Source organism: Psittacula echo, assembly GCF_963264785.1.
Source record: "Psittacula echo genome assembly, chromosome: Z".
In the NCBI taxonomy this organism is placed as follows: Eukaryota; Metazoa; Chordata; class Aves; order Psittaciformes; family Psittacidae; genus Psittacula; species Psittacula echo.
The window spans coordinates 84,278,593-84,302,990 of record NC_137742.1 but is presented as its reverse complement, the minus strand read 5'-3'; the positions used below and the strand labels follow the sequence as shown (position 1 = coordinate 84,302,990).

The following is a 24,398-nucleotide window of genomic DNA, read 5'->3' as shown; positions in this document are numbered from 1 at the left end:
GTGCCTTTGGAGGTTTCTGGTTTGCCCTTGGTGGAGCTGCTCTGGAGAGACGCAGAGCAACGTCCCAGCCTGCTCCTGAGGATGTTGATACAGGGCAGTGTCTCATGCCTGAATGTTTATGTGGGCAGAGCATCCCTGCTCAAGCCCAGTGGTGGAAAAGCTGTGTCCTGGACCATGAAGGAAAAGCCAGGGTCAGTGTGGATTGAGGGAGCATTGCTGCTTCAGCTGTGGCTGCCATCTCTGGTGCTTGGCCTGCTCTCCTGAGGCCATGCTGGAGAATGGCATCAGAATGGGGGGCAGGGCTGAAGCCAGCTCTGTGTGACTGCTGCAACCTGCCAGAGGCTCGTTTGGCTTCCAGAGGTTGTGAGCTCCGCCATGTTAGAAGGACCAGCTCCTTCCACATCACTGAACAGAGGTCCAAGACTGCTTCTTCAGCCAGTGTCAGATTGAGGTTTTGCTGGTGCCAACCGTGGCATGCTTTCTTCTGCCTCACTGCAAGAAAACTAACAACATCTTCTACTACTTTGTCTTCACATCATTGTAGCAGATGATTCTCCAGGTGAAGAGAAGGCAGTTGTATATCAGGGACAGCTTAGGGAGCTATGCAAAACCCAAGGAGGTCTTCAGTAGGAAGTCAGGCAAGTGTGGTAGGCAACCAATGTGAGCAGGAAGAGGAAAATGAAACATGCAGAAAGGAGAAGTGGGGAAACAGGCTGCTCTGAAGGAGCAGATGTTGCTTGAGTGTGCAAGGATGGAGTTGACTGAACCAAAGCTCAGCTGGAGTTGGACTTGGAGAAGCGTATGAAGGATGGAGGAAGGGCTTCAGCAGCAGCAGGGAGACTTTGGAAAAATGCTGAGAGCACATCTGCTGCCACCCCCCAGCACCTTCCTGAGTCTGGCAGGGCAGAGAAACACTGGGTCCAGTGAAGTCCTGCATGGGGCACAGGACAGCTTTCTGCTCCACCCTGGAGCGCTTCTGGCTTTTGCCTGGTCCAGGGTGACAGCAGAGTGGTTGATGTGCTTGCTCCAAGGAGGCCACCAAGTCTTTGCCTCTTGCCTTTGCTTTGGGGCAGAGCTTTGTCATTTTGACATGACACGAGTCATTCCTGCTGTGGAAAAGCCGCGCCTGCAGTGGGCACCAGCACCCATCCCCATCATAGAATCCCAGACTGCAAAGGACCAGCTCATCCAGTTCCAGCCACCTGCCATGGGCAGGGACACCTTCCATTAGACCAGGTTGCTTAAAGCCCCATCCAACCTGGCCTTGAACACTGCCAGGGATGGTCTCCCATTGCAGATGCCTGGTGCGAGATGGTGGGGCTGGGTTGGAAAGGGTAGAGCTGCTCTTTTCACACCCTTTTCACACTTCAGGCAGAACCACCTCAGAGGGCTGCAGGACGGGAGTAGGCCATGGACCTGCAACTGCTGAAGGCTGGCACCATGGGGAGATGCTGGTCTCCTGGCTGGGAGGCAGCAGTGGAGTGTCCTGCTCCCCCGGGTGAAGCTGCACTGAGAAGGGCTGGGCAGCGATGCCGGTGGCTGTGAGCACCGTTGCTTTCACTTCGCTTCTTTGCTCAGGCGGCAAATCTCGCCTGACGGGGCAGGAAGAGGCACTGAGTGAGCGTTGGGAGGGGGAGGAGGCACCTCCATGCTTCCTCCCAGGCGGCGCCTTCCCCACAACGCCCAGGGATGCTGCCAGGAGCCCCGCATCACCCACACCCTGACCCAGCCATGGCCGCATCCCACAGAGCCATCCCCACCGAGATCCAAGGTAAATCGTCGCTGTTGCCAGGGCATCGTGAATGTGGGCAGTGGGGTATGGGGCCTCCTCAGCCCACGTTTGCTGTCCTGGGGGTGGCAGAGATGCTTTCGGGCTCTTCATCATCAGCAGCTGTGGTTCAGGGGGGTCCAAGCAGGGTGTGGGGCACAAGGGCTGCTGTTGTCCTCAGAGCTTGTGTTGAGGAAGGTGCTTGGGCCAGAAGCATCCCTAAATAAGCATCCCTTGCTCCTCAAAGACGTGGTTCTGCACTGCTGAAGCTGTTGCGTTTGTGGGTGCAGCTCCCTGGGGAGGCACAGCCTCAGCTCCCCAGCAGCACAGGAGAGGTGTGAAGTACCCCTGCTCCTGGCATTCTCTCCTTTGACTGAAAAAGCAAAAGCTCTTGGGGTCCTGCAGCCTCATCAGCTCCAACAAGAGATAGAAAGGAGCCAGATTGCTGCATCCCCATGATCCAGCTCCACCATGGTGTGTTCCTGGTATGTGTGGCTCAAGCCACCGAACATGGGGGCTCAGTGTTGTGAAAACCTGTTGCTTTGGATGGTGATGGGCAGTTATGGTTCTGGTCCTGTTTCTCAGCTGGAAATGAGAAGAGGTAGCAAGCAATACTCACACTGGTCCACAGTGACTGGTTTGTAGACATGGAGAGGTTGGTACCATGAACACCTGTGCAGGTCATATCTCCGAAAACTGGAGATGCAGAATAAATATTTGGGTGCACTGTGGGGAGGAAGCACTTGGGTGCAGAGTTGCTCCTCAGTGGTATATTTGGGAAGGAAGGAAGAGAAACCAGGATCCTCCTGTTGCTCAGCACCAGCTCCCAGTAAGCAAGGCACCATGTGAGTGTAAATCAGTGGCCCCAAAGCCTTGTGCTTGGTCATGGGTGCAGAAGATGATGGGGAGGTGGATTTATTACCTGAGTGGTAAACAAGACCCACACCCAGTGTGCAGTGTGACTTAGCTGAGAGAGCAATGGATGGAGAGGGGTTGATTGAGGTAGGGATGCAGGGGATGGTGTCCCCAGGGACAGCAGGGCTGGCAGGAGAGGAACAGGGGTGTCGCATCACTTCATGCAAACATTGATTTTCTTAGAGGGCATCACCACCTTCCTGGGGACAAAGGAGGTGCTCCTGATGATGAGCGTCCAGCTGCAGGTGAAATCCAAGTATGACGACTACATCTTGGTATGTGCAGAGTCTGGCCTGGCTCCTGCTTTCCAAGTTTCCCCAGGCCAGCTCCCAGCCATTCCACGGCAGCAGCAGGGGACAGAGGTGGCTCCTGTGTCACCACTGTCTCTTGTCACACCAATGTCACACTGATATCCCCTGCCTAGGTGCTGATGCCCTGGCGAGCCTATGTGCTGCCAGTGACACTGCCAGTGAGGGTAAGTGATGAGTGACTCCCAGGAGGGCATCGCTTGGGGCACCCATGGGGCACCCAGGCCACCAGGTCTGGGAAGCCCCTTGGAAAAGGATGAGGATGGGGTGAAGGGGAAGAGGGCTGGTAAAGGCTGGGGGGCATGGAGAGGCACTCCTCAGGCCATGGTGAAGGGTGGGAGCTGAGGCGCACTCTTGGATCCCCCTTCTCCATCAGTGCTGGATCCAGTCCTGCTCCTTTCACCCACAGGTTCACAGCAGCTTCAGCTTCCTGGAGGTGAGGGAGATGACAGTGCAAGAGCCCAGCTTGGTGAGTGGCACCAAACACCGGGACAAACCCCTCTGGAGACCCACCACCTGCCATGGCAAACCCTGACCTGGAGCCCATCACGGGGCCTGGGGCTGTCCTGTCCCCCCATTGCACATCAAGGGTCACCAGTGATGACCCATGAGAGCACCACAGGGTATTTCTGAGACACCTCTAAAGAAATCCCCTTATGGCCTTGCCCTGGGTACCACCTCAGGGCCGGAGGTGCAGGGAGGCACCCACAGGTGCTGAGGTGAGCATGGGTGCCTGTTCCCCTCTAGCAGATAGTGCCTGGCTGTGGCACCTCAGCTTAGCAGACACAAGGTGACAAGCGGCTGCTGGCTTACAGAGGCGAAGACAGATTTAGCAGGAGGGTGTTTTAAACCCCAGTAATCATCTTAGGAGGAGGTGTGAGCAGAGGGCAGAAGTAGCATGTGGGAATTGTGGAGAAGAGGAATAGGATGCCATGGCTTGGATGTGTCAGCTGAAACAGGGCCATGGTCCTCCTTAACCTCTTGTCTTTCTTCTGCTCATTAAAGCCTCAGGGGCACCCGTGGCCCCAGCCTCCAAACAGGGTTTCTGCTGCATGGCTGAGCTCCAGGGGAGAAATGAAGGGGAGCTGGGCAGACACTGAGGGGTGCTGGGGGTGAGACCCCAGGGTGGATGGGGTGAGGCGGTTGGCTGGGCTATGGAGAGCCCAGGCGTTGTTACCCTGCAGGCAGAACCCTGGGCAGCGGTGGCAGCTCCATCCTCCAGTGATGCCAGCAGATAACTCATCCCACTCCCACGCCTCAATCAGCCTGTAATTAAATCAGGGAGCGTGTTGCCATGGGATTTTTTTCCTGGTAGGAACTAAAAAAGTCTCAGAACCCAATTAAATAAATTCAGGGAGGAAACCTCTGTCCTCCAGCTGAGACAGGGTCAAGGCTATTCTCACCCTGCTATCTCGAGCTGTTGCTGCATTAGCTTTGGTTGAATTTGGGGGAGGTTTCTGCCTTATTGCAGCACTTTTTTATCTCCTTGATGTATTTTATCTTAAATTCTTGGTGCTCACAGCCTCCCCTGCGCTCACAGTGCTCAGGTGGGGTTTATAAGCAGCCCCTGGATGTTTGCAGCGAGGAGCTGGTGGCTGTCACCACTGCATCTGGAGGCTTGGGGACACTGTGCTGCCAGCTCACTCGGGTATCTCCCACCCTTTGCACTCTGCAGGTTGTCATAGAAACAGATACAGCATCTCATGCCTTTCAGTTCATGTCCTCTGATGATTTGGAGCAAGTTGTCATCCACGTCACCATGTCTCTTAAGAAGGTCTTTCCAGACTCATCTCCTGGGTAAGGGTCTTCTGCTCCTCAAGGGTAGTTGTGCAGGCACCAGAGCAACCTCTTTGTTCAGAAAAGCCCCACGTAGGGTGTCATGGGATCATAGAACCATAGAATGGTTTGGGTTGGAAAGGACCTAAAGATCACCCAGTTCTGACCCCCTGCAGGAACACCTCACACTAAACTGTGTCAGCAAGCTCCATCCAACCTGGCCTTGAACACTGCCAGGGATGGGGCATTCACCACTTCTCTGGGCAACCTGTGCCAGGGCCTCACCACCCTCACAGGAAATATATCTAACCTATACCACAGGTTATACCTAACCTGAATTTCCCCTGTATGAGTTTGAACCCATTGCCTTGTCCAATTGCTACAGTCCCTGAAGAAAAGTCCCTCTCTGGCATCCTTGCAGGCCCCCTTCAGATACTGGAAGGCTGCTATGAGGTCTCCATGCAGCTTCTCTTCTCCAGGCTGGACAGACTCAACTTTCACAGCCTGTTGATGAGTTCACACTAGCCCTTTTTAATAGGAGAAACCCACCCTGGTGAAGGCCAGACCCTGCTCCCTGATCGCATCGGGAAGGATGTTTCTGGCCACCCTACACACAAGGGCTGTAGCTAAGCATAAAGCAGTGGGGATGCTCTTCTCCCAGCCCACCATCACACACCCCTCTGGTCCTTCCCCAGGACACTGCTCAAGAACTCGCCACCCAACCTGTATGAGAGGATCCAGCGGATCACGGCCTCACTGGAGGAGATGCGGCAGAGCAGCCCTGCACCCTGTGGTGAGCCCCCAGCACCTCCCCATGTTGTAGCACACTGGGGACCATCACAGCTCTGTGTCCATCAACATGAGCTGGGCTGGCAAGGCATCCATGGTGGCTTAGGTTAGAAGGAGCCCTGCTAGTGGGACCTGGTCCCCACCACTCCATCTTATGTGGCAGGAGCAGGATTGAGAAGATGTAGTTCCCCAGAGAGGAGCAAGATGGCTGTGAGGCAAGGTTGCTTGGTGCCCACCCATGAGGACATGCAGCTGTGGATGCTTCACCTATCTTATACAGCATGGCTGCAGAGCCAGAGGCTTTTCCTGGGCCTTGGTATGGAGTAAGATACCTCCATTGTCATCACAGCAATGCATCTTCCCTGGTATCTACATGGATCAAGCAAAGCAAGATACAGCCCCCTGGGTTGTAGAATCACTTTTGGGCTGGCAGTAGACCACACAGGACACTCTGGTCTCTTTGAAGAGGGAAGGGAGAGCTCCCACCATCCCTCTTCTGCTTCATGCTCCTCCCAAGGGTCTTCTCCATGTTCCCACGGGAAGGTCTGCCACCAAATTGCCTTCTCTTTGCAGGGGGGTTTTCGGAGACCTATGCTGCTCTGTGTGATTACAATGGCTTTGCTTTCCGTGAGGAGATCCAGTGGGTAAGCCCTTCTGTCCCGTGGAGGAGAGCTGGTGGCCATGTGTCACTTGGTGGGCAGGGAAGCAGGATGCTCATGGGTGCCTCTATTCAGCAGCCTCCTGGAGCTGACGGAGCTCGAACACCCTAGAGCTGGGAAATGCAGTTTTGCCTGGCTTGAGTTATCTCTGATCCTCAGTGGGGTGGAATCAAAGTGCAAGTGGGAATGAGATGCTTTGGACCAAGTTGTTTCCCAGACTGTCACTTAAGGAGAGCCCCTGGAAACCTGTGGCCTCGCTGGGTGTCCCTAGCAGAGGAGAACGCCTCTGGGACCACACCACGGCAGGTCCTTCTCTTCCTCTGGGACACTGACTCCAGCCCACCCCTCCCCACACCCCATTCCCACCAGCTTGAAGGTGCTTTGCCTTCTGCTGTCCAGTGCCTGCAGAGTGGTCCAGCACCCACCAAGCCATGCCACCAACCTGGGACTCGTGCCCTGCCAGCAACAGCACCAGGGTGGGGTTAGGCTCAGGCTTTAGGCAAGGGGCTCCCAGGGGAGGATTCCCAATGGCTCAGATCCCTCCAGTGACACTGGGCAACCAAGTCCTCCCCAGGGCCATGTGCTGAGCCTGATCCATGTGTTCATCCATCTGAGCAGGACGTGGACAACATCTACCACAGCCAGGACTGCCGGGAGTTCAACCTGCTGGACTTCAGCCACCTGGAGAGCCGGTGAGTGCCCTTCCATGCCGCCCATGGAGTCCATGCAACGCTAGCACTTGTCCTCATCCTCCCTACCCACGACAGGGGTGCCCAACACACTCCTCTGCTTACACTAGAAGTTTTGTTCACTTTACATGCTTCAGGCCTGCCCCATCTGCAGGCTGATGCTCCCCTACACCAAACATGGTGAGACCCATCCCATGGGGCTATGGTCCCAGGAGGCTGGGCAGCATCACTGTTCATTTTTAACATTTAAATAAGCCCATGAGCTGCTTGTGGAGGTGAAACCCAAACGTCACGGCAGCTTCTCACCACTTGTGGCTGTCAGGGGTTTCCATATGCAAAGCAGTTAGTGCTGCTCACCCCCAGCACCCCAGGCATCTGTTGCAATCTTATAATGATACAGCTTTATAACAAAATAGATAACAGATAATCTTATAGCAGAGCCATGAGCTCAGGCAGTGCCCAGTGTTGTCCCCATGGAGCTCTCAGCCACATCTCCATCCTAAGAAAGACGGAGCAAGGACTCAGCTCTGCGAGAAGGCAACTGCTGGGCTGGAGTCAAAGTTCTGGGCTGAGTATTTTGAGAAACAGGATCTGTGTTCAGCTAGCCAAAAGGAGATGGTTCTAGAGGTTTCTTTGGACCAGGAAGTCAAAAAGAAATTTGTTTCCACCAGAGCAAAACCTGTATTGTTCTTTATGCGCAATTAAAAATGCCAGAGGCATGCAAATAGTTTGATTCATTTTATTCTCCCTGAGGGAATAATTTGGGGAAGCTGAGCTGTGCTTGTGGGTTGCTTTAACCTTCTGGGTCCCCAGTCCTGCCCCCCTGAGGTTGGGTATCTTGGGGCACCCATTTGGTACCAGGCTTATCTCAGCCTGGCCCTGACTCCCTCGTCCTTGTCACCCTGCAGAGACGTGGCGCTGAGTGTGGCTGCTTTGTCCTTCAACCTGTGGTTCACCAAGCTCTCCTGCAAGGACTTCAGGCTGGTGAGTGCCAATGCTGTGGCTCTGGGCACGCTGGAGTTGTCCAGGTTTCCACAAGGGTTCCTTTGTCCCCTGACAGAACCAGGAGATCTCAGAGCAGCTGCTCTACATGCTCAGCAAATCTGTGACGCTGGAGGAGCTGGTGCTGGAAAATAGCGGATTGAAAGCGTAAGCAAAGGCATTGCAGGGTGGATGAGCAGGGTCTCAGCAGCCTGGTGGTGGTCCCCTCACATGCATGGAGCAGAGAGGTCCACGGATCTCTGTGCTAGGGGGCTGCTGGTAACTATCCCCTCCAAAACATGAAGCTCACTGGGAGCAGAGACCCTGGAGGCCAGGAAACATCACCCACCCTTGGAGATGCTCTGCTTTCTCCTGCTGGCTCCGCAGAAGGAGATGGTTCTGCCATGGGGGCAGGAGCCGATGGCATGTCCCCAGAAGGATGCGGGGTTGTTGGCCATGTGTCCTGGAGGTGGCTGTACCTTGATCAGATGGGTGACCCTTCTCCCCACAGGGACTTTGCACAGAGGATGGCCCAGGCACTCAGCAACCATCCCGACTCTGTCCTGCACACAATAAACCTTGATGGCAACCAGCTGGAAGACAGAGGTACCCAACTTAGAATCACAGAGTCAGCCAGGTTGGAAAAGACCTTCAAGATCATCAAATCCAACCGTCCCTCAGCACTGCCAAGGCCACCACTGAACCATGTCACTGAGGGCCTCATCTATACAGTCTGTGAACACTCCCAGGGACAGTGACTCCACCACTGCCCTGGGCAGCCTGTTCCAGTGCCTGAGCACTCTTTGGGAAAGAAATTGTTCCTCATCTCCAGTCTAAACCTCGCCATGAAAACTGATGTTCAAGTCTGGATCCCAGCAGCAGTTTCCCCCTGTCCTGGGGCTGTAGCTTGGGATGGTACGCACACCCACCTCAGGGCTCTCTGCTCTTTCATAGGGATCGCTGCCTTCAGCCGGCATGTGGAGAAGTGTCCCAAGGGTCTGCAGAGCCTCAGCTTGGCCAGGACGATGATCACTGCCAAAGGTAGCGCCCGGCATCCCACTCGCTGCCTGTGTGCTGGTGGAAGGCTGGGCATGGCAGCAGTTGAGGAGAAGCTGGCACCAAAAGGGTGGTTGAACGGGCTGCAGGGACACACTGGAAAGGGCATCTTCAGGGATGCGATGTCCTGCTGTAGGGAAGTGCCCATTCCTCTGCTCCATGGCTCTTCCCATTGCAGAGGACTCATGGGCATCCATCTCTCCTCCTTTCCTCGAGCAGGGATGAGCATGTTATGCAAGGCTCTCACAGATAACAAAGCCATCGGATCCTCCCTCCGGCACTTGGACCTCTCTGGAAACCCTGGCTCCCTGGCAGGGGATGAGACCAGTGTGAGTGCTACAATGGGGTGACACTGTCAGGGCTGTGTCAGCAGCATGGTTTGGATGGCTTCAGTCTCCTGGGTCTGCATCCTGCCTTGCAGCATGCAAAGGACGGGGAACTCATATTTGCATCACCTCCTTGCCCACCCCAGAGCAGCAGGGGATGTGTTAGGGACATCCTGCTGCATCTCCTTGTGGGAGAGTAGGAGAAGGAGCAAGGATGTGAGCAGTGTGGCACTGGGTCCCCCTGTGCCAGATTCATCCCTGTGCTCTGCTGGAGAGAGAGGGCAGGCTGGAGATGGGATTTATGGGCTGCAGGGTGCTGGAGGGGGGTTCAGGGTCCTGGGCAAAAGCCACTGACCCCTCTCTGCCCACAGAAACTGCAGAACCTCCTTCACCAGTGCCACTCGCTGTCCCATCTCAGCCTGGCCAGCACAGACTGCCCCTTGGATACTGTGAGTACCTATGGAGAGGGTCCCAGCAGTGATCCATCCTCAAATCCATGCTGTGCTGCTGGAGGTGCTGCCACTCCATCCCGTTTGGCATAGGGCTGTGGATACAGCGTCTGTGTGGGGCAGCCCAATGATCTCCCACTTTGTGCCAACTGCCATGGTCAGGTTGGGGGTCTTGGGGCTCAGCAGGAGAAAGAGGGGAGCCCCAGCATGTGGCAGACCCCCTTAGCATCCCTGATAGCTCACCCCACACCATTCCTGGGCTGTGTGAGGGTCTGGGTCCTCCTCAACACAGCTCACATTCCCGCCCCGGCAGCTCTTTGGAGCCCTGGTCCACGGATGCCACACCAGCCTCACCCATCTGGATCTCTCCAAAAATGTGTATTCCCACAAGTAAGGCCTTGGGATGGCAGGGAGGGGACTGTGGTACCCAGGTGGGTGCCAGATGGCAGATGATGCCACCCTGTTCTCATCCTTTTCAGGAGAGTGAAAACCACCTCCTCTGGCATCAAGGAGTTTTTCAGCCAGGCCTGCGCCCTCAGGCATGTCTCCCTGGCAGGCACCAAGCTGCCTGCAGATGCTGTAAGGTGAGAGGGGACTATCGGTCCACCAAGGGGAATGGATTTGGGGTGAGAATGGTCTTGCAGAGGGAGCACACTCTGGGCTTTGCATGTTAACAGGACTGGTGAGGAGGACGGATGGGGCAGTGAGAGGGAGAGCTCTGGGAACAATGCTCCAGGGGAGGTTTAGACTGGATATTAGGAACAATTTCTCCCTGAAAGGGTGTTCAGGCATTGGAACAGGCTGCCCAGGGTAGTGGTGGAGTCACCATCCCTGGAAGTGTTCACAAACTGTGTAGACAAGGCCCTCAGTGACATGGTTTAGTTGTGGCCTTGGTAGTGCTGGGGAGCAGCTGGATTTGATGATCTTGAAGGTCTTTTCCAACCTGGTTGATTCTATGACTCTATGATGACTTCTCCAGCACCCACTCCCACCTCCGGTGCTGATGCCTTCGTTGCTTGCACTCATGGGTGGCTTTGGTGGCTTTTCCAGGGCACTGCTGCAAGGGCTGGCAGACAACAGCCACATCAGTGATCTGCGCTTAGATCTCAGCAACTGCGAGGTGAGGGCCAGCACCCACAGCCTAGCTGGGATATCCTATTGTGGCGCTCAAGGGGGTTGCTACCTGTGTGGGAAGCTGCATGACCCTGTCTGCCATAGGGCTGGGGTGACCTTCCCGACGGCAAGATCTCATTTGCAGGGCTTCCACCTCCCCTTGTACTGATGTCTTGTTGTTTCTCCCAAGCTGAGATCAGCGGGGGCACAAGTCATCCAGGATCTCATCCCAGTCACCAGATCCATCAATGACCTGGACTTGTCTGACAACGGTAGGTTGCTTCATCCCCACCTGGGAGAAGATCCCCTCCATCTACAGGTCCAGCCACCATGAAACAGCTCAGCCCTGGGGACACTTTGTGAGCTTGTAGGAGTCCCCAGGGAGATGGGTAGGGTCTCCTGCACTTGCTGCCTCTTGACAGCACTGGCTAATGTGGCATTCAACTGCACTTATCACCTGTGAACATCCTTCCACGGCAGAAGCTGCAGCACTACAGGCTGTGTCTCATGGGGGTCAAGGCACCCAGTGGCCAGCAATGGGTTCGTGCGTAAGAAATTACCACCTTATCAGGCTTTTATGGCTTTTTAACTCCCAAAACCAACCTTCCCCAAGGCAGGCAGTCCTTACATGTGCACTTCTTCCTCTGCTGATATCCTTCCTAGCATGCCAAGCCTCTTCCACGACTTTCTAGAGCTGCATCCCCTGTGGGGAGTGGTCGTGGTGATCCTGCTTTAGTGGAAGGTGCCCCTATCTGTGGCAGGGGGTTGGAACTGGATGAGGTCCCTTCCAACACAAACCAGTCTGGGATTCTATGAAGCTCATTCCACTACTCTGTAGGAGTTTGCAGCCTTTGCTGATAACCTTGTCCTATCATGGCTTCCAAAACCATGGTTGAGTAATCCTAATCACAAATACTACCTCTACCAGCTCCTAATCTGAAAGGCCCCAAACCTTAAAGCAGGCCATGCAGCTCAACAGCCAGATTGCTCTAGGAACACTAAGGTTTGGAGTCCTTCAAAAACCTGTTCACTCCACCAATGCTCCAAAAGCTCGCTCTTGAATCCACAATCTCCATCCAACCCTTCTCAAAATATGCTTCTATTTGTTGCCTTCCCAGTAGATAAGCTCTGTGCAGGAGTGACAGTCCCATATGTGGGTCTTGATGGCTCTGCAGGTCTCCTACAAGGGACCACCTTGGTGCCACCTCTGTGAACTGCTTGGAACATCCTGGTGAGTTTCTCCCATGTCTCACAGGCTTTGACCCTGACATGGTGACGCTTGTGCTTTCCATCGGCAGAAGCAAGTCCATTAGGCACGTGTCTCTGGGGAAAAACTTCAACATCAAATCCAAGTAAGCACAAAGCTGCAGCACGAGGGCCAGGAGCCATCCTGGCACCCTGCAACCATCTTGACTCTCTGCCCATGGGCTGGTTGGGAATGCCAGGGATCACGGTCCTGCCTGCTCCAAACCAGTAGGGAGCCTGGGGCCACAGGGGATTCATCTCCTGCTCCTGACACAGTCCTCATGGGATGACAGGGACAGGTCACAGCCTTGGAGCAAGAGGAGGAGGGAGAATGAAGCTCTGCCTGCTCCCCTGTGGCTGGAGCGATGTGGGGAGATGCATGTGTAACCCCGCCTTGCCTCTTCCACAGGGAAGGGCTGTTGGATGTCCTGCACCGCATTGTCCAGCTCACCCAGGAGGATGACTGCGTAAGTCCAGCTTGTCCTCAATCACCCCATCCTGCAGCCTCTGTGCCTGGGTGCTGTCCAGATCCCTCCCAGCACAGACTGAGAGCAAACCTACCTCCCTCCTGCTGCCATTCAAATCCTTCTGCTCTTATTCTCCTTGGTCTGAAGCAGATGCTCAGACAGAGAAGCGAGAGCAGTTCCTGTTCATCCAGGAAAGTGGGAGCCTGTGTCTGGCTGAAGGAACAGAGGAGATGCTTGGTGTAACCTGGCTGCATCCCAGCTTCCCAAAAAAACCTCTTTCCTCACTGCCTGCCAGGGATCTGAGCTAAATCCAAGGGGTTGCCTCAGCACCCATCACTATCCTCTTTCTTGGGGTTCAATCTGACTTGGGCTCTCCAAATCCAGCTTCAGTTGCCTGCAGCGGCTGCCAGACAGGGATGGTGGCTGTGTCTGCAAGGGAGGCATGTCCTGACATGCCCTGGCCACCTCTCCCCCTCCTTGTCCCCTTTCTAGCCCCTCCAGTCCCTTTCGGTGGCCGAATCACGCCTCAAGCTGGGAACAAATGTCCTGCTGAGCGCCCTGGGCAGTAACACCAGCCTCACCGCTCTGGACATCAGCGGCAACGCCATGGGGGACACAGGGGCTAAGATGCTAGCCAAGGCCCTGCAGATCAACACAAAGCTCAGGTAGTTTAACAGCCCCTTCCAATGTCCAAGTTTAGGTTTTGCGCATTGAAGCTCAGATTTTCACCCCATTTCTAAGCTTTCTGGTGCCTGCAGTCAGCCTTGGGCTCACTCTTCCTCGCTCATCCATGGGTGGGCACCCACCTTGGGGCTTTGTGGGGGCAGGCAGGGCTCACTCAGGTCCTTCTCTGTGCAGGACTGTGGTTTGGGACAGGAACAACACAACTGCCCGTGGGCTCCTGGAGGTGGCTCAAGCTTTGGAAAGGTAAAGAAGGAGCCGCTTGGTCATCCTGGTTTGTACCACCATGCAAAAGAACCTATTGCACCAGGATGTCACCATCCACAGAGCCTTTTGTCCCCTTGAAGCAGTGAGTGCATCATGCAGTGTACAGGTCCCAAGGGAGTTGGTCCACAGCTTGGGCCTTGCAGTCAGCAAAGCAACCTGCCACCCATTTGGTGATGACACCTTCATTACCCACCTCAGGGTATCCCATGGCTCTGCATCCTAACCCAGCAGACAAGGCAGCCCTCAGCAAGCATGGGGGATCTGCTGTTGATGGAGATGTGATGCTTCCCTCCTCTCTGTGCATGAAAGATGGGTACAGGTTGTCCACCTGCCGAATATACCATCAGATCTGGTGTCTGGCCATGCAAGTCCTCTAAAAATGCAAGTAAAGAGGGATGGATGAAGAGCCTGGGCAGGTGGTCACTGCTGCCCTGTTGAGGTTTGTGATGGCAAACCATCACCAAATCCATCTCCAGGGCTGGACCATGGGGCAATGTCTGGGCTGCTTTTGGGTAGAGTGTTGTGTCTGTGGAGATATGTACTGTGGGGATGAGTCCCATGAGGCTGATGGAGGCTCACCATGGCCACATGAGCTCCCCTCTCACAGGAACTACACCCTCAAATGCATGCCCTTGCCAATGAGCGATGTGGCACAGGCATACCGCAACCATCCTGAGAAGACAGAGCAGGCGGTGCACAAGGTAGGGAACATGGGCTGGGGGACATGGGGCTGGGTGCCCTGACACCAGCTGCTCATGGTCTCCTGCCTGCTGCAGCTCCAGTCGTGCCTGACGAGGAACCAGCTCCGGCACCCGCTGCCTGTGCACACCTCACGGCCACAGCAGGGCATCCTCACCACCTCTTCCGAACAGGTTTGCACGGGGCCATATGGCATCCCCAGTTATTAAGCAGGGATGCTCTGGGGGGCTGCAATCTGCCTGTGCCTCTACTGCCCCATCACTACATCCTCTGGAAAAATGATGGTGAATAAAGGAAGCGGCAGTGCTTCTCTGGGCCATGACACAGCCTCTCTGCACTCCAGATGGTGAATGAGACCTGCCTGAGTGTGCAGAAACACGTGGACATGCTCAGCGTGTGTGCAGGCAGGGAGGTGGAGGAGGACATTCTCTCTGCTGAGGAGGCCATCAGGAATGCTAACCTCTCCGTCAGCGTGAGTCTGCTGCAGCAGAAAGCCCGCAGCAAGCCCAGCTTCCATGTGGGATCGAAGCGGGATATCCGTTAGTTAATGACATAATTAATCACCAGTCAGGGAACACCAGGACACTCAATGCCCCAAGCGCACGTCACCAAGCGCAAGCTGTGAATTTCTGAGTCCCCTTCAAGAACAAGGCCCAACATGTCCTTCATCACCTTCCCCCAGGGGCATACAGTTGCATACACCCCCTGGGACGGGGGTTTACAAATGCAGCCCCTCTTCAGCAAGAGCCCCCCACCCTGCTCATGCACCCTCCATACGAGAGGCAGGTGCTCCAACTTTGGCACACCCCAGAACCCACAGATGCCCATACTGGTGAGAAACACTCCCCACATCCCCGAGGGGACCCTCTTTGGGGCACCCTCCTCCCACCCTAGCTGGGTGCAGTCCAGTGATGAGGATGCTCTATCAGCCCATGATGAAGGCCACTGCATTGGCTGGGCAGCTCCTGGTGCTGTCAGCCCTGGGTTGATCCTCCTGATCCCGCTTCTCTCTTCTCATCACACCTTTACCTCCTCTGCTTCTCTTCAAATCACATCCTTTTCTTTTTTCCAACTCTTTTGGCACCCCACTGGGTACTTAATCCAGTGGAGATGATAGGATTTAAGAGGACATTACTGATGGTGGAAAGGTGGTGAAAGGGATGAGAAAGGGTCTACCCTGATGTGGGCAACAGCATGGTTGCTTGCAGGGGCTGAAGATCAGTGGGTAGTGGGGAGCAGCTGAGAGTCCAGCTGGGGGGACACAGCAACCACGAGGGGCCAGGATGCCCAACCTTGACCCACATAAAGGGTCACTGGGTCTCCCCAGTTGTTGCAGACAATGTTCTTCCATGAAGCAACAGCGAATATGGGCTGCACATGGAAGGATGGAAAGCAAGGATGAAGTGGCATGGGATGATCCACACTGTCTCTCTTCCCATGGCAGATCCTGCCCCTCTTGTATGAAGCAGAAAATAGTCCATACCAGAACAGCAAGCTGCAGCACAAGCTGGAGTGTCTCACAGAGGAGGCATCACAGACCTGTGGCCGGGAAATCCAGGTGGGAACCCACAGGGAGCTGCTAACAGCATGGGACAATCATTGTGCTCAGCCCAAGGATAAGAGAAATGGCATCTCTACATGAATTGTGAGAGAAAAGATACCAAAACCTCCCCTTTCCTTCCCAAACTCCAGGCCATCATGCAGGCGGTGCTGGACACGGCACACAGCCTGTGCCCAGCCGTGGTGCAGAAGAGTAGAGTCAGGGACCAGCTGATCAATGCCATGTCAGAGCGGATCTACCTCCAGGACCACCTCAACCTCAGCACTGTCCTGGACCAGATGGTCACTGATGTCTTCAGCAAGCTAAAGTGGGTGATGTGCTGTTCTTCCTTCTCGCTCAGTGGCTGGCTCTCACCCGTGGGGTTAGATGAGGATTTGAGGAGCTCCCTACCAACTGCTCCCTTCCCTATGTGGTGGTGTGCTTGATCCTGCTGCTATGTTTTTCCAGCTGTGGCTTTGCTCCCCACTTGGATCTGGTTCAATGTTCCCTGGGGAAGTCCCATGGGGTAATGTTTCTGTAGGCACATCCCCATGGCTGGCAAAGGGGATTCCTGATCATTAATGATGCACTTGGCATTCTTCATTCCAGCCAGTGCCTGCTCCCATTCCTGATCCCAGCAAGCAGGAGACCAAGGCATTATCCTGAGTGCCACTCTGGGTGCATCTACCCAGCAAGTCAGTCAGTGGGGGGTTGGCCCTGTGGCTTGCAGGGCTATGGGTGCTGACTCTGACACCCTTCTCTCTGCTCTCAGTGAAATCAAGCTGTCTGTCACAGCCGCCGTGGCCGACTGCATTATGGATGTTGTGCTGGGAGATCTGACCACTGCCCAGCACAAACTGGTGAGCTGCCAGCACCTGGGCAATGGGAAATGGGATGTGGGATGTGAATCTGGGTATCCCAGCTTTGCCCAAGCACCAGACACTGTTATGGTCACAGATTTGCTGGCTGGGAAGCAGGACAATTCCCACTCAGGTTGGTTTTGCTCCCAGGTAATCCTCTCCCGGTGCAGTCACTGCAGCATTAAGGTCCTGAGTGAAGCCACCACATGGCGGGGGGTGCCGGGGTGAAGCTGGACACTGGCTGCTCGTGCCTGGGGCTGGCAGGCAGCTAATCAGGCCTAAATCCGCTCGCAAATCCCAGCCACAGGCAGGGAACGGAGCGGCACAGAGCACGCAGGGAGACCGAGGATAATCGAAACACTTCCTAATGGTTTTAGGTGGAGAGCTTCCCCAAGCAGGGGCTCAACCTCCCGGCGCTGCTGCCAGAGCTGGCTGAGGACGATGCTGTGGTGCTGGCGAGGGGCAGGAATCCTCATGACTCTGCTGCAGAGGAGGTAGGGCCTGACCCCGCTGCCACCGCATGATGCCTGGCTATAACCACCTCTTATCCGCCTTAACGGATGATGCCAGGCTTAACGGGGCTGAATGTATCCCCAGCACTCCCCCAGGGCAGTGCCAAGGCAATTAGTGCTGGGAAATGGCACTACTGGCCTGCCCAGCCATGCTGCCTGCGCTGCTGGCACGGGGAGCATGTCCTTGTGGTGGGCCAGGCTTTTCTGGTTGCTTTGGGAACTGGAATCCAACCTGGCACAGGGTTCTGACCAGGAAAGCAACACATCTGGCATCATGTGTGGTTTCAGCGCTGGACCAAGATAAAGGGATGCAGCCCTGGGGATGATGGAGGCGTTGCACCCATCATTGTGGCTCTAGTGCACCGTGCAATGGGATGCCACTTGCAATGGCCAGCTTGCCAGTGCTGAAGCCACCACCACCCCTCTTTCCTTGCAGTACAAGATGGCCCTGCGGAGGAAAACCAAGTATTTCAGGAGCATCCGGCCCACGTCAAGCATGAGAAGTAAGGTCATTCTGCAGCTTTCCCTCTGACACAGCACAGGGTGTGCTGTGTCACGGCCACGGGGCATGACAGAGTGGGGGGCCAGCAGAGCCCACTGATGATGGGCAAGGGCCCCATGGTGATGGGCAGAGCCATGATGATGCTACAGGCAGGAGGCAGTGCCTGGTAAGGGTCTGTCCCCTCTGGAGAGCCTCTCTCAGTGCCGTCGTGTGGGTCCATAGGCAAAGCTCACCTTGAACCTGCTTTTGTGCTGGTCTTGGGGGTCAGCTGGCAGTGGGGTCCCTCCCCATAGGGAGGGGGTGGGAGATTTGTCTGTAGTATCTCCCCCTACCCATCCCACGGATCACCCTGAGCATGGGCTTCACTGAGCCACCCAGCACCCCGGGACCTGGCACGGGGAAGGAGATGGTGCTGCTGATGCTGTCCCATTAAGCCCTGCATGCCTGAGGAGCAGGATTTAGGGGGGCACAGGTAATGAGCAGCTGATGGGCAACTTTGGCTTCTACGGGCTTTCTCTGTGATGTGTGTTTGGCTTTGGCTGAAGCAGAGCTTGCACTGGACCCCCACGCCTGGCACCCAGGTGTCCCCTGATGTCCCCAAGCCCAGCAGCATCCTGCCTCCCTCCCATCCACTGGGGGGATGAGGAACTGCCTGCAGCGCAAACGGTCGTGCGTTGGTAGGTGCTGCTCCTGGGGCCAGCACTGGTGGTACTTGCACCACACAGTTGCTACTTGCTGCAGGGATTCCTGCCCGAGCATCTCCCCTCCCACATCCCCCCAGCATTCCCCCCCCACATTCCCCCAGCATCCCCCCTCTTCCTCCTCATCCCCCCAGCATCCCATGCACGCACACTTCCAGGGACCGCAGCAGGATCCATCCCTGGCTGCGCCACAAAGCCGCTGTCCCGGGAGCAGCCACGCAAGCTCTGGCTGGGTACGGCCACGCTCCCTCCCCACGGCACAGCCAGGGCCACGCTGACCCTCCGCGGGTGGGTGAAGGTGATGATGATGGTGACTATGATGATGAGGCCTGGCGAGGCCGGCTGCCAACAGGGGCCCTCTCGCCCTTGGTAGGTGTCTCGGAGCTGGAGCCGGCGGCAGGCAGCGACGCGAGCGGGCTCCGAGCTCACCGGCCGCCGCCGTCGCTCAGCCCCGCCGCGCCGGCACGCCCTGCCTCCACAAAGGATGCTGAGCCTGCGAGCGGCTCGCTCCCCTCCACGCAGCCTGCCACCGCCGCCACCAGATCCCTTATGGACCTGCCGACCGCCGCCGGATCCCTCATGGACCTGCCGATCGCCGGCGAGAAGCTGGAGCATTGCACCAAAGCCAGGCCCCGGCCCAACCGCCGGCACAAGCAGCCGCCCAGCAAGCCCAATGTAAGCAGGGGGAGAACCGTTGGTAAGGGTGGATTTTTGGGGGGTTCCCTTTATTTTGTCAGTTGTGTGGGTTATTGCAGTCGGTATTTGTGGCAAGACAGGGAAATGAGATGCGGGAAGCTTCCACTGGTTTATTATCCTGCATTTCGGCTGCTGCTGGAGCCTCCTCAGAGGAGGGGGGAGTCCAAAAGCATGGGCAGAGGGAGCTGGGAAGGGGTGAGGGAAATCCTTCATCCCCTTTCCTGCTGCCCGCTGGGAGATGCCGGGCGGTGGGAGCAGCAGGGAGGCAGCAGGGATGGAAAGCCGCAGAGTTTGGGTGCAGAGGGGCCGGTGCCTTCAGCAATGGCTTCAGATGCCGCTCTCCTCCTAATTTGCTCCCCCTCATCCAAAACCCATCGGCTTTCAAGTGCCAGCAGCCACCATGGCTCCTGGTGATGCTGATGTGGGGCTCTGCAGGACACAGCAGGGTGGATATACCCCCCTCAGTCAAAGGGTGAGCACTGGAGATCCTGCCTTTGCACCCCCCTTCCCTAAGGAAAAGTAACTTTTGGGTGCAGTCAGTGGAGAGTCTGGCTCCATTGCTGTCCCCAGGGCTGGATCCTGCTGGCATCAACTTGTCACCATGCCACCGTGATGCAGCTGGATCCTTCCACCCATTGGAAAGCCGGACTTGTATGGCCGCAGTAGTCCTTGCCCTTGGACAATGGTGGAACCACAGGGCCGGAGGAGAGGCAGGAGCCGTTTCGTGCTTGGGCAAGCCTTGAGCAAGGACAGGCTTTGACAGATGCGATGTGACAGGGAGAGCATATCTCAGATGTCTGGAACAGCTCCTGAGCAGCATCAATCCAGCCATAATGAAAAGTTGTTATGGATTGAAATGCCACCGGTGGTGGAGCACTTCCATCTCACCGATAGGGAGCCACCAGTGCAGTGCCACATGCCAGGGTGAGGCAGGTGCCATGGGGGAAGGCTTGGCCCATGCTTTGTCATGGGGACGGAGTGGGTAGCCTTCATGCAAGTGGTGGTGGCACTCCAAGATTGGACTTGGGGATAAGCACCAGCCTGAAGGATGCAGATGTGAGTTCACACAGGTCACATGCTCCATCACCCACCAGCAGCATGGGTGTTCCTCCCTTGGAGCACAGATGGAGAAAGCATCCCTGCCAAAGGCTTCTCCCATGGGGACAGTGGGGTCAGAGACCTGGCCCAGCTCTAGGAGGGCTTCAGCAGCTTTTGCCATCATGTGTCAAGGAGGGGCAGAGGCACCTTACCTGTGTGTAGCAGAGAGGTGCCTGAGCATGTAGGGGTGCCATATATGTGTGGGGAGCCACCAGCACCTACACATGGCACCCAGCAGTGTGCAGCGGGCTATCAGGCTGGATGAATGGCTGTCAGGAGCTCCTGATGTCCCAGGGCTGCGATAGGATGATTAGAGATGGGATGCAGCTGATAACACCATGATCTGGTTTTCATGCTAGGATCCACAGTGAGACGGAGAGTGTCAGCACTCGTCCTGCATGGGCACCCACTTGTTAGTGCACAGGCATGGGTGACAGGTGTTCATGTGTGGGGGTTTCTGATGGCTGCACTTGCTCTTAGGTGCAGCCCGTGGCCTGTGAGAACAGCGAGGACAGGAGCATCACCCGCGTGGATGAGGGGCTGGAGGACTTCTTCTGCAAGAGACTCATCACATGGGAGCTGCCGTAAGCCCAGGGGGTGCTCAGGGCCCCGCACCTATCCCCAGGGCTTGGGCAACCCCCCTACCTTCACCTTCCCTGCAAATGTTCCCAGTGCCAAGGAGATGCTGGGGGAAACGTCATACTCAGGGGCACTACCAAGGGCAAGGCTAGTGGGAGAGGGCTGGGATGGCAGCCATGGGGTAGAGAATGTGTCCAGCACCCCATTGCCATAAGACTGGGAAGGCAATGGAGCATCACCTATAGGGTCCCATGCTGGGTGCATCATCTCAGGTGGGGTTTCCAGGGTCTGGATCCATCCCTTAAGGGTGGGAGGGGATGGTGGAGGGAAATGCAGCCCAGAGTCCACCTTTCCCAATGCTCCATCTCTCCCCAGCCCCACGGCTCCAGAGACCTGCGCTGGATCAGCCCCTCTGGCTCCCTCCAGCTCCCGCACCCTCAAGAAGAAAATCGGGAATTTTTTTGCCTTCAAGAAACCCAAATCCAGCCGGGGCTCGAGGTGTGAGAAGGACCCCGAGGGCGCCCCCCGGAGCAGGCGCTCGATGCTTAGTGACATTTTACGAGCGCCCAGCAAGGCGGGCGAGGCAGGGAAGCCCCTGAGCAGATCCGAGGAGGGGGAGCTCGCTGCCGAACCCCGCGCAGAGCCTGAGCACTGCCAGACCCCTGGCTCTGCCCGCAGGATCCGGCCTAAGTACTCACGGGAGGGCAAATCCCAGTCGCTCATACTGCTACCCGGGGAGGATGAGGATGCGCTGGGGGTCAGGCAGGACAAGGTAAGTGCCACCACAGAGCCGCCGCTGCTGCTTGGCTCACCTGGTGGGTGCTGCTCCCACCGGAGGGGGCTGGGGGTGGGGTGTGCCAGGCACCACATGGGGACACCGGAGTAGTGGCTGAGTTGTGGCCATGCCTCCATCACCCACGGGTATGGCTGGGGCTAGGGACCTGGGTGAGTGCTGCGGTGAGTGCCGTGCCCCTGGCATGGCTGTGTGTGTCCTGCAGAAGAGGCAGCTGGAGAAGAGCGACGGGGAGCTGCCCGGCTCCTTCGAGCAGCGCGTGCAGGTCATGCTGCACCGCATCGGTGTCACCAAGGGCCCGGCTGCCGAGGGCAAGAAGCAGCAGGTAGGTAGAGGACAGATCCTGCACCCAAAGGGTGGGTGGAGGCGGTGGTCCATGGGGTGGGGGTGCCTCTGTCGCTGCTGCTTGTGCCCTCTCTCCTGTCACCCCACCCTCTTCAAGGGGAATGAAATACGGACTCCCATGCACTGCATGGTGTCTGTCTGTCCCTCCTTCCCTGTGTGCACCCATCCCCTGCAGCCACCCCAGAGAACAGCTGCACCCTGCCCTCTGTACCCATCATCCCTGAGGGTAATGCCACCCTGACCCCCACTCACCAGGTTTCTTTCCCCTTGCAGAGCAAAGACAGCGAGATCAAGAAAGCTGGCTCTGATGGTGAGGGGATGCATCCTCCCTCTGGCACCCAGGGTGCCCTGGCACTCGTGGGTGGGCATGGGCATGTCCCTTTGGGCACCCAGCTGTGGGCCCCACCACATCTCCCCCTCACTGGGTGCTGGTGGCATGGGGCAGACCCCAGCTCACTGATGCTGGCTTGTGTCTTGTGCTTGCAGGGGATATTGTGGACAGCTCTGCAGACTCACTCCCATCCCTGAAGGTCCGCACACACTCTGTGTCCACAGGTAGGTCACTGGGGGGGTTCTGGGAGGGTCACACCAGCCCCCAGAACAGAGGGCTCTATCCCCTCTGCTAGCACCAAGCAGTGCTAATGGGGACTGCTGGGCATAGGCATGTGCATTTGGGCAGGCACCCACCCTTGGGACAATGCCCAGTGCTGGTGATGGTGGATGGAAACCCAGTCCCTGGGGTGGCTGCAGACTGGTTCCCAGCACATGGGATGGTTCCATCCCCTGGGCTCTTGAATCCTGTGTTCAGTTCTGGGCCCTCAAGACAAGAGAGACACTGAGGTGCTGGAGCAGGTCCAGAGAAGGGCAGTGGAGTGCAGAAGGCTCAGGGGGCACGTTGTTGCTCTCTACAACTGCCTGACAGGAGAATGGAGCCAGGAGGTGGCTGGTCTCTGCTCCAAATGAACAAGGGGTAGGACAAGGGGAAACGGTCCCAAGCTGCACCAGAGGAGGTTTAGACTGGATGTTAGGAACAATTTCTTCCCCAGAGGGTGCTCAGGCATTGGAACAGGCTGCCCAGGGCAGTGGTGGAGTCACCGTCCCTGGAAGTGTTCACAAACCGTGTAGACAAGGCCCTTAGTGCCATGGTTCAGTGGTGGCCTTGGCAGTGCTGGGGAGCAGCTGGACATGGTGATCTTGAAGGTCTTTTCCAACCTTGCTTATTCCATGGTTCTATCCTTACCGCGCACCCGTGGCTCTGTCCCACCCCCCCGCAGACACACCCTTCTGCAGCCCGACTGCCACAGTGGAGCCCCAGCCAGCCTGGAGATCCCTTGGGAAGCTGCTTCCCACTGAGCCGCAGGGCACCAGCTCCCAGCAGCCCCGGCATTCCTTCGTCCTGGCTGATCCCAGCACAGTGCCAGAGCAAGGGCCCCGGGAGGGCTGGAGCAGCAGCCTGCCGCGGCTGGGCCGGAGTGTGCCAGTGGCATTGCCACGCAGGGTCAGCCATGGCGGGGAGCCAGGGGCCAGCAGCCCCCTGCCCACACCGCCCAACACCGAAGGTAAGGATGCATGAGCCCATGGGCTCCTTCATCCCACTGCTGGCCTGTTCCTTGGGAATGATGGCAACAGGGACGCAGCACTGGGTGTAGAGAGATCTGCCAGTGAGGTTGGGGTGCTGCAGGTTCCCCATTCCCACTGCTTTTCAGACAACCAGTTGACGCCACGGCTGGCAGTACCATGGGGGATCGGCCGCCGAGCTGTGTCCATTCATGAGGAGCAGCTCAGGGAGCCTGAGTGCCCAGCAGAGCTGGGAAGTAAGTGAGGGCTGGAGTGGGACCACAAGCACCCCTCACACCCCACACCAGAGGAGGGAGGTGCTGGCTCAGTGGCATCCTTTTGCCTGGTAATGCTGCCTATCCCAGCTCATGGGTGGCTGTCCACGGTTCCGGGGTGATGGATGATGACATCATTGCACTGGGAAGATCACATGGGAGACTTGGCATTGGGATGGGCTCCTGCAGCAGCCTGGCTGCCTGAGCTCGAAGGCAGAAAGGGGGCTGGAGTCAAGCAATGGGGCTGGGTAACCATAACGTGGGGCTGGGTTGTGTCTCTCCCAGTGGGCACCATCCCCCTGCGCCTGCGGCGGTCACCTGTGCTCAGACGGAGAACCAAGCATGAGTCCCTCCCAGAGCCGGAGGGAGAGCCTGGAGTGTCCTTGGATGCTGCAGGTGAGATAAGATGCTCCCCTTGCTTCCAACGTTTGGGGTACAGAGGGTTCCTCTGCGCTCACACCAGCACCCTTTGTAGGGGCCGCACTGCAGGACTGGCCCCATGCCGGCCTAGAGCAGCTGCAGGCTGGAGCAGGCACTGCCAGCGAGCACCCACAAAGTGTTGGGAATGCACAAGACTCAGCAGCTGTAGACCAAAGACCGGGCTGGGGGCAGCCAGCTCTGGGACAGTGAAGCCCCTGCATGCTACTGTGCTGTTCCCAAGAAAACCCTGCAAGGAAGCACGCTGTGCCGGGGGATTGGCAGCTGGGGCGCAGGGATGCTCCGTACCGGGACGACGACGGCATCACCCACCT

The 24,398-nt window shown here is 56.9% G+C and overlaps 1 protein-coding gene across 1 annotated transcript; it reads left to right on the top strand.

Annotated features, from left to right (window-relative positions):
* Positions 1-1,731: 1,731 nt before the first annotated feature.
* Positions 1,732-24,324, top strand: CARMIL2 (capping protein regulator and myosin 1 linker 2; the record flags this gene model as incomplete). Its single annotated transcript, XM_080638371.1, has 40 exons — positions 1,732-1,771; positions 2,867-2,958; positions 3,108-3,158; positions 3,401-3,460; positions 4,667-4,788; positions 5,463-5,560; positions 6,130-6,200; positions 6,834-6,907; positions 7,813-7,888; positions 7,965-8,053; positions 8,397-8,513; positions 8,718-8,926; positions 9,161-9,270; positions 9,639-9,716; positions 10,030-10,106; positions 10,196-10,300; positions 10,767-10,836; positions 11,020-11,101; positions 12,085-12,181; positions 12,484-12,541; positions 13,034-13,206; positions 13,400-13,468; positions 14,097-14,190; positions 14,266-14,361; positions 14,532-14,660; positions 15,633-15,746; positions 15,881-16,056; positions 16,501-16,588; positions 16,966-17,082; positions 17,537-17,603; positions 18,677-18,978; positions 20,578-20,681; positions 21,052-21,448; positions 21,675-21,794; positions 22,088-22,124; positions 22,301-22,369; positions 23,089-23,373; positions 23,521-23,628; positions 23,932-24,042; positions 24,122-24,324. 40 exons carry the CDS (start codon positions 1,732-1,734, stop codon positions 24,274-24,276), a joined length of 4,587 nt encoding a protein of 1,528 aa, XP_080494497.1. The 3' UTR covers positions 24,277-24,324.
* Positions 24,325-24,398: the final 74 nt, after the last annotated feature.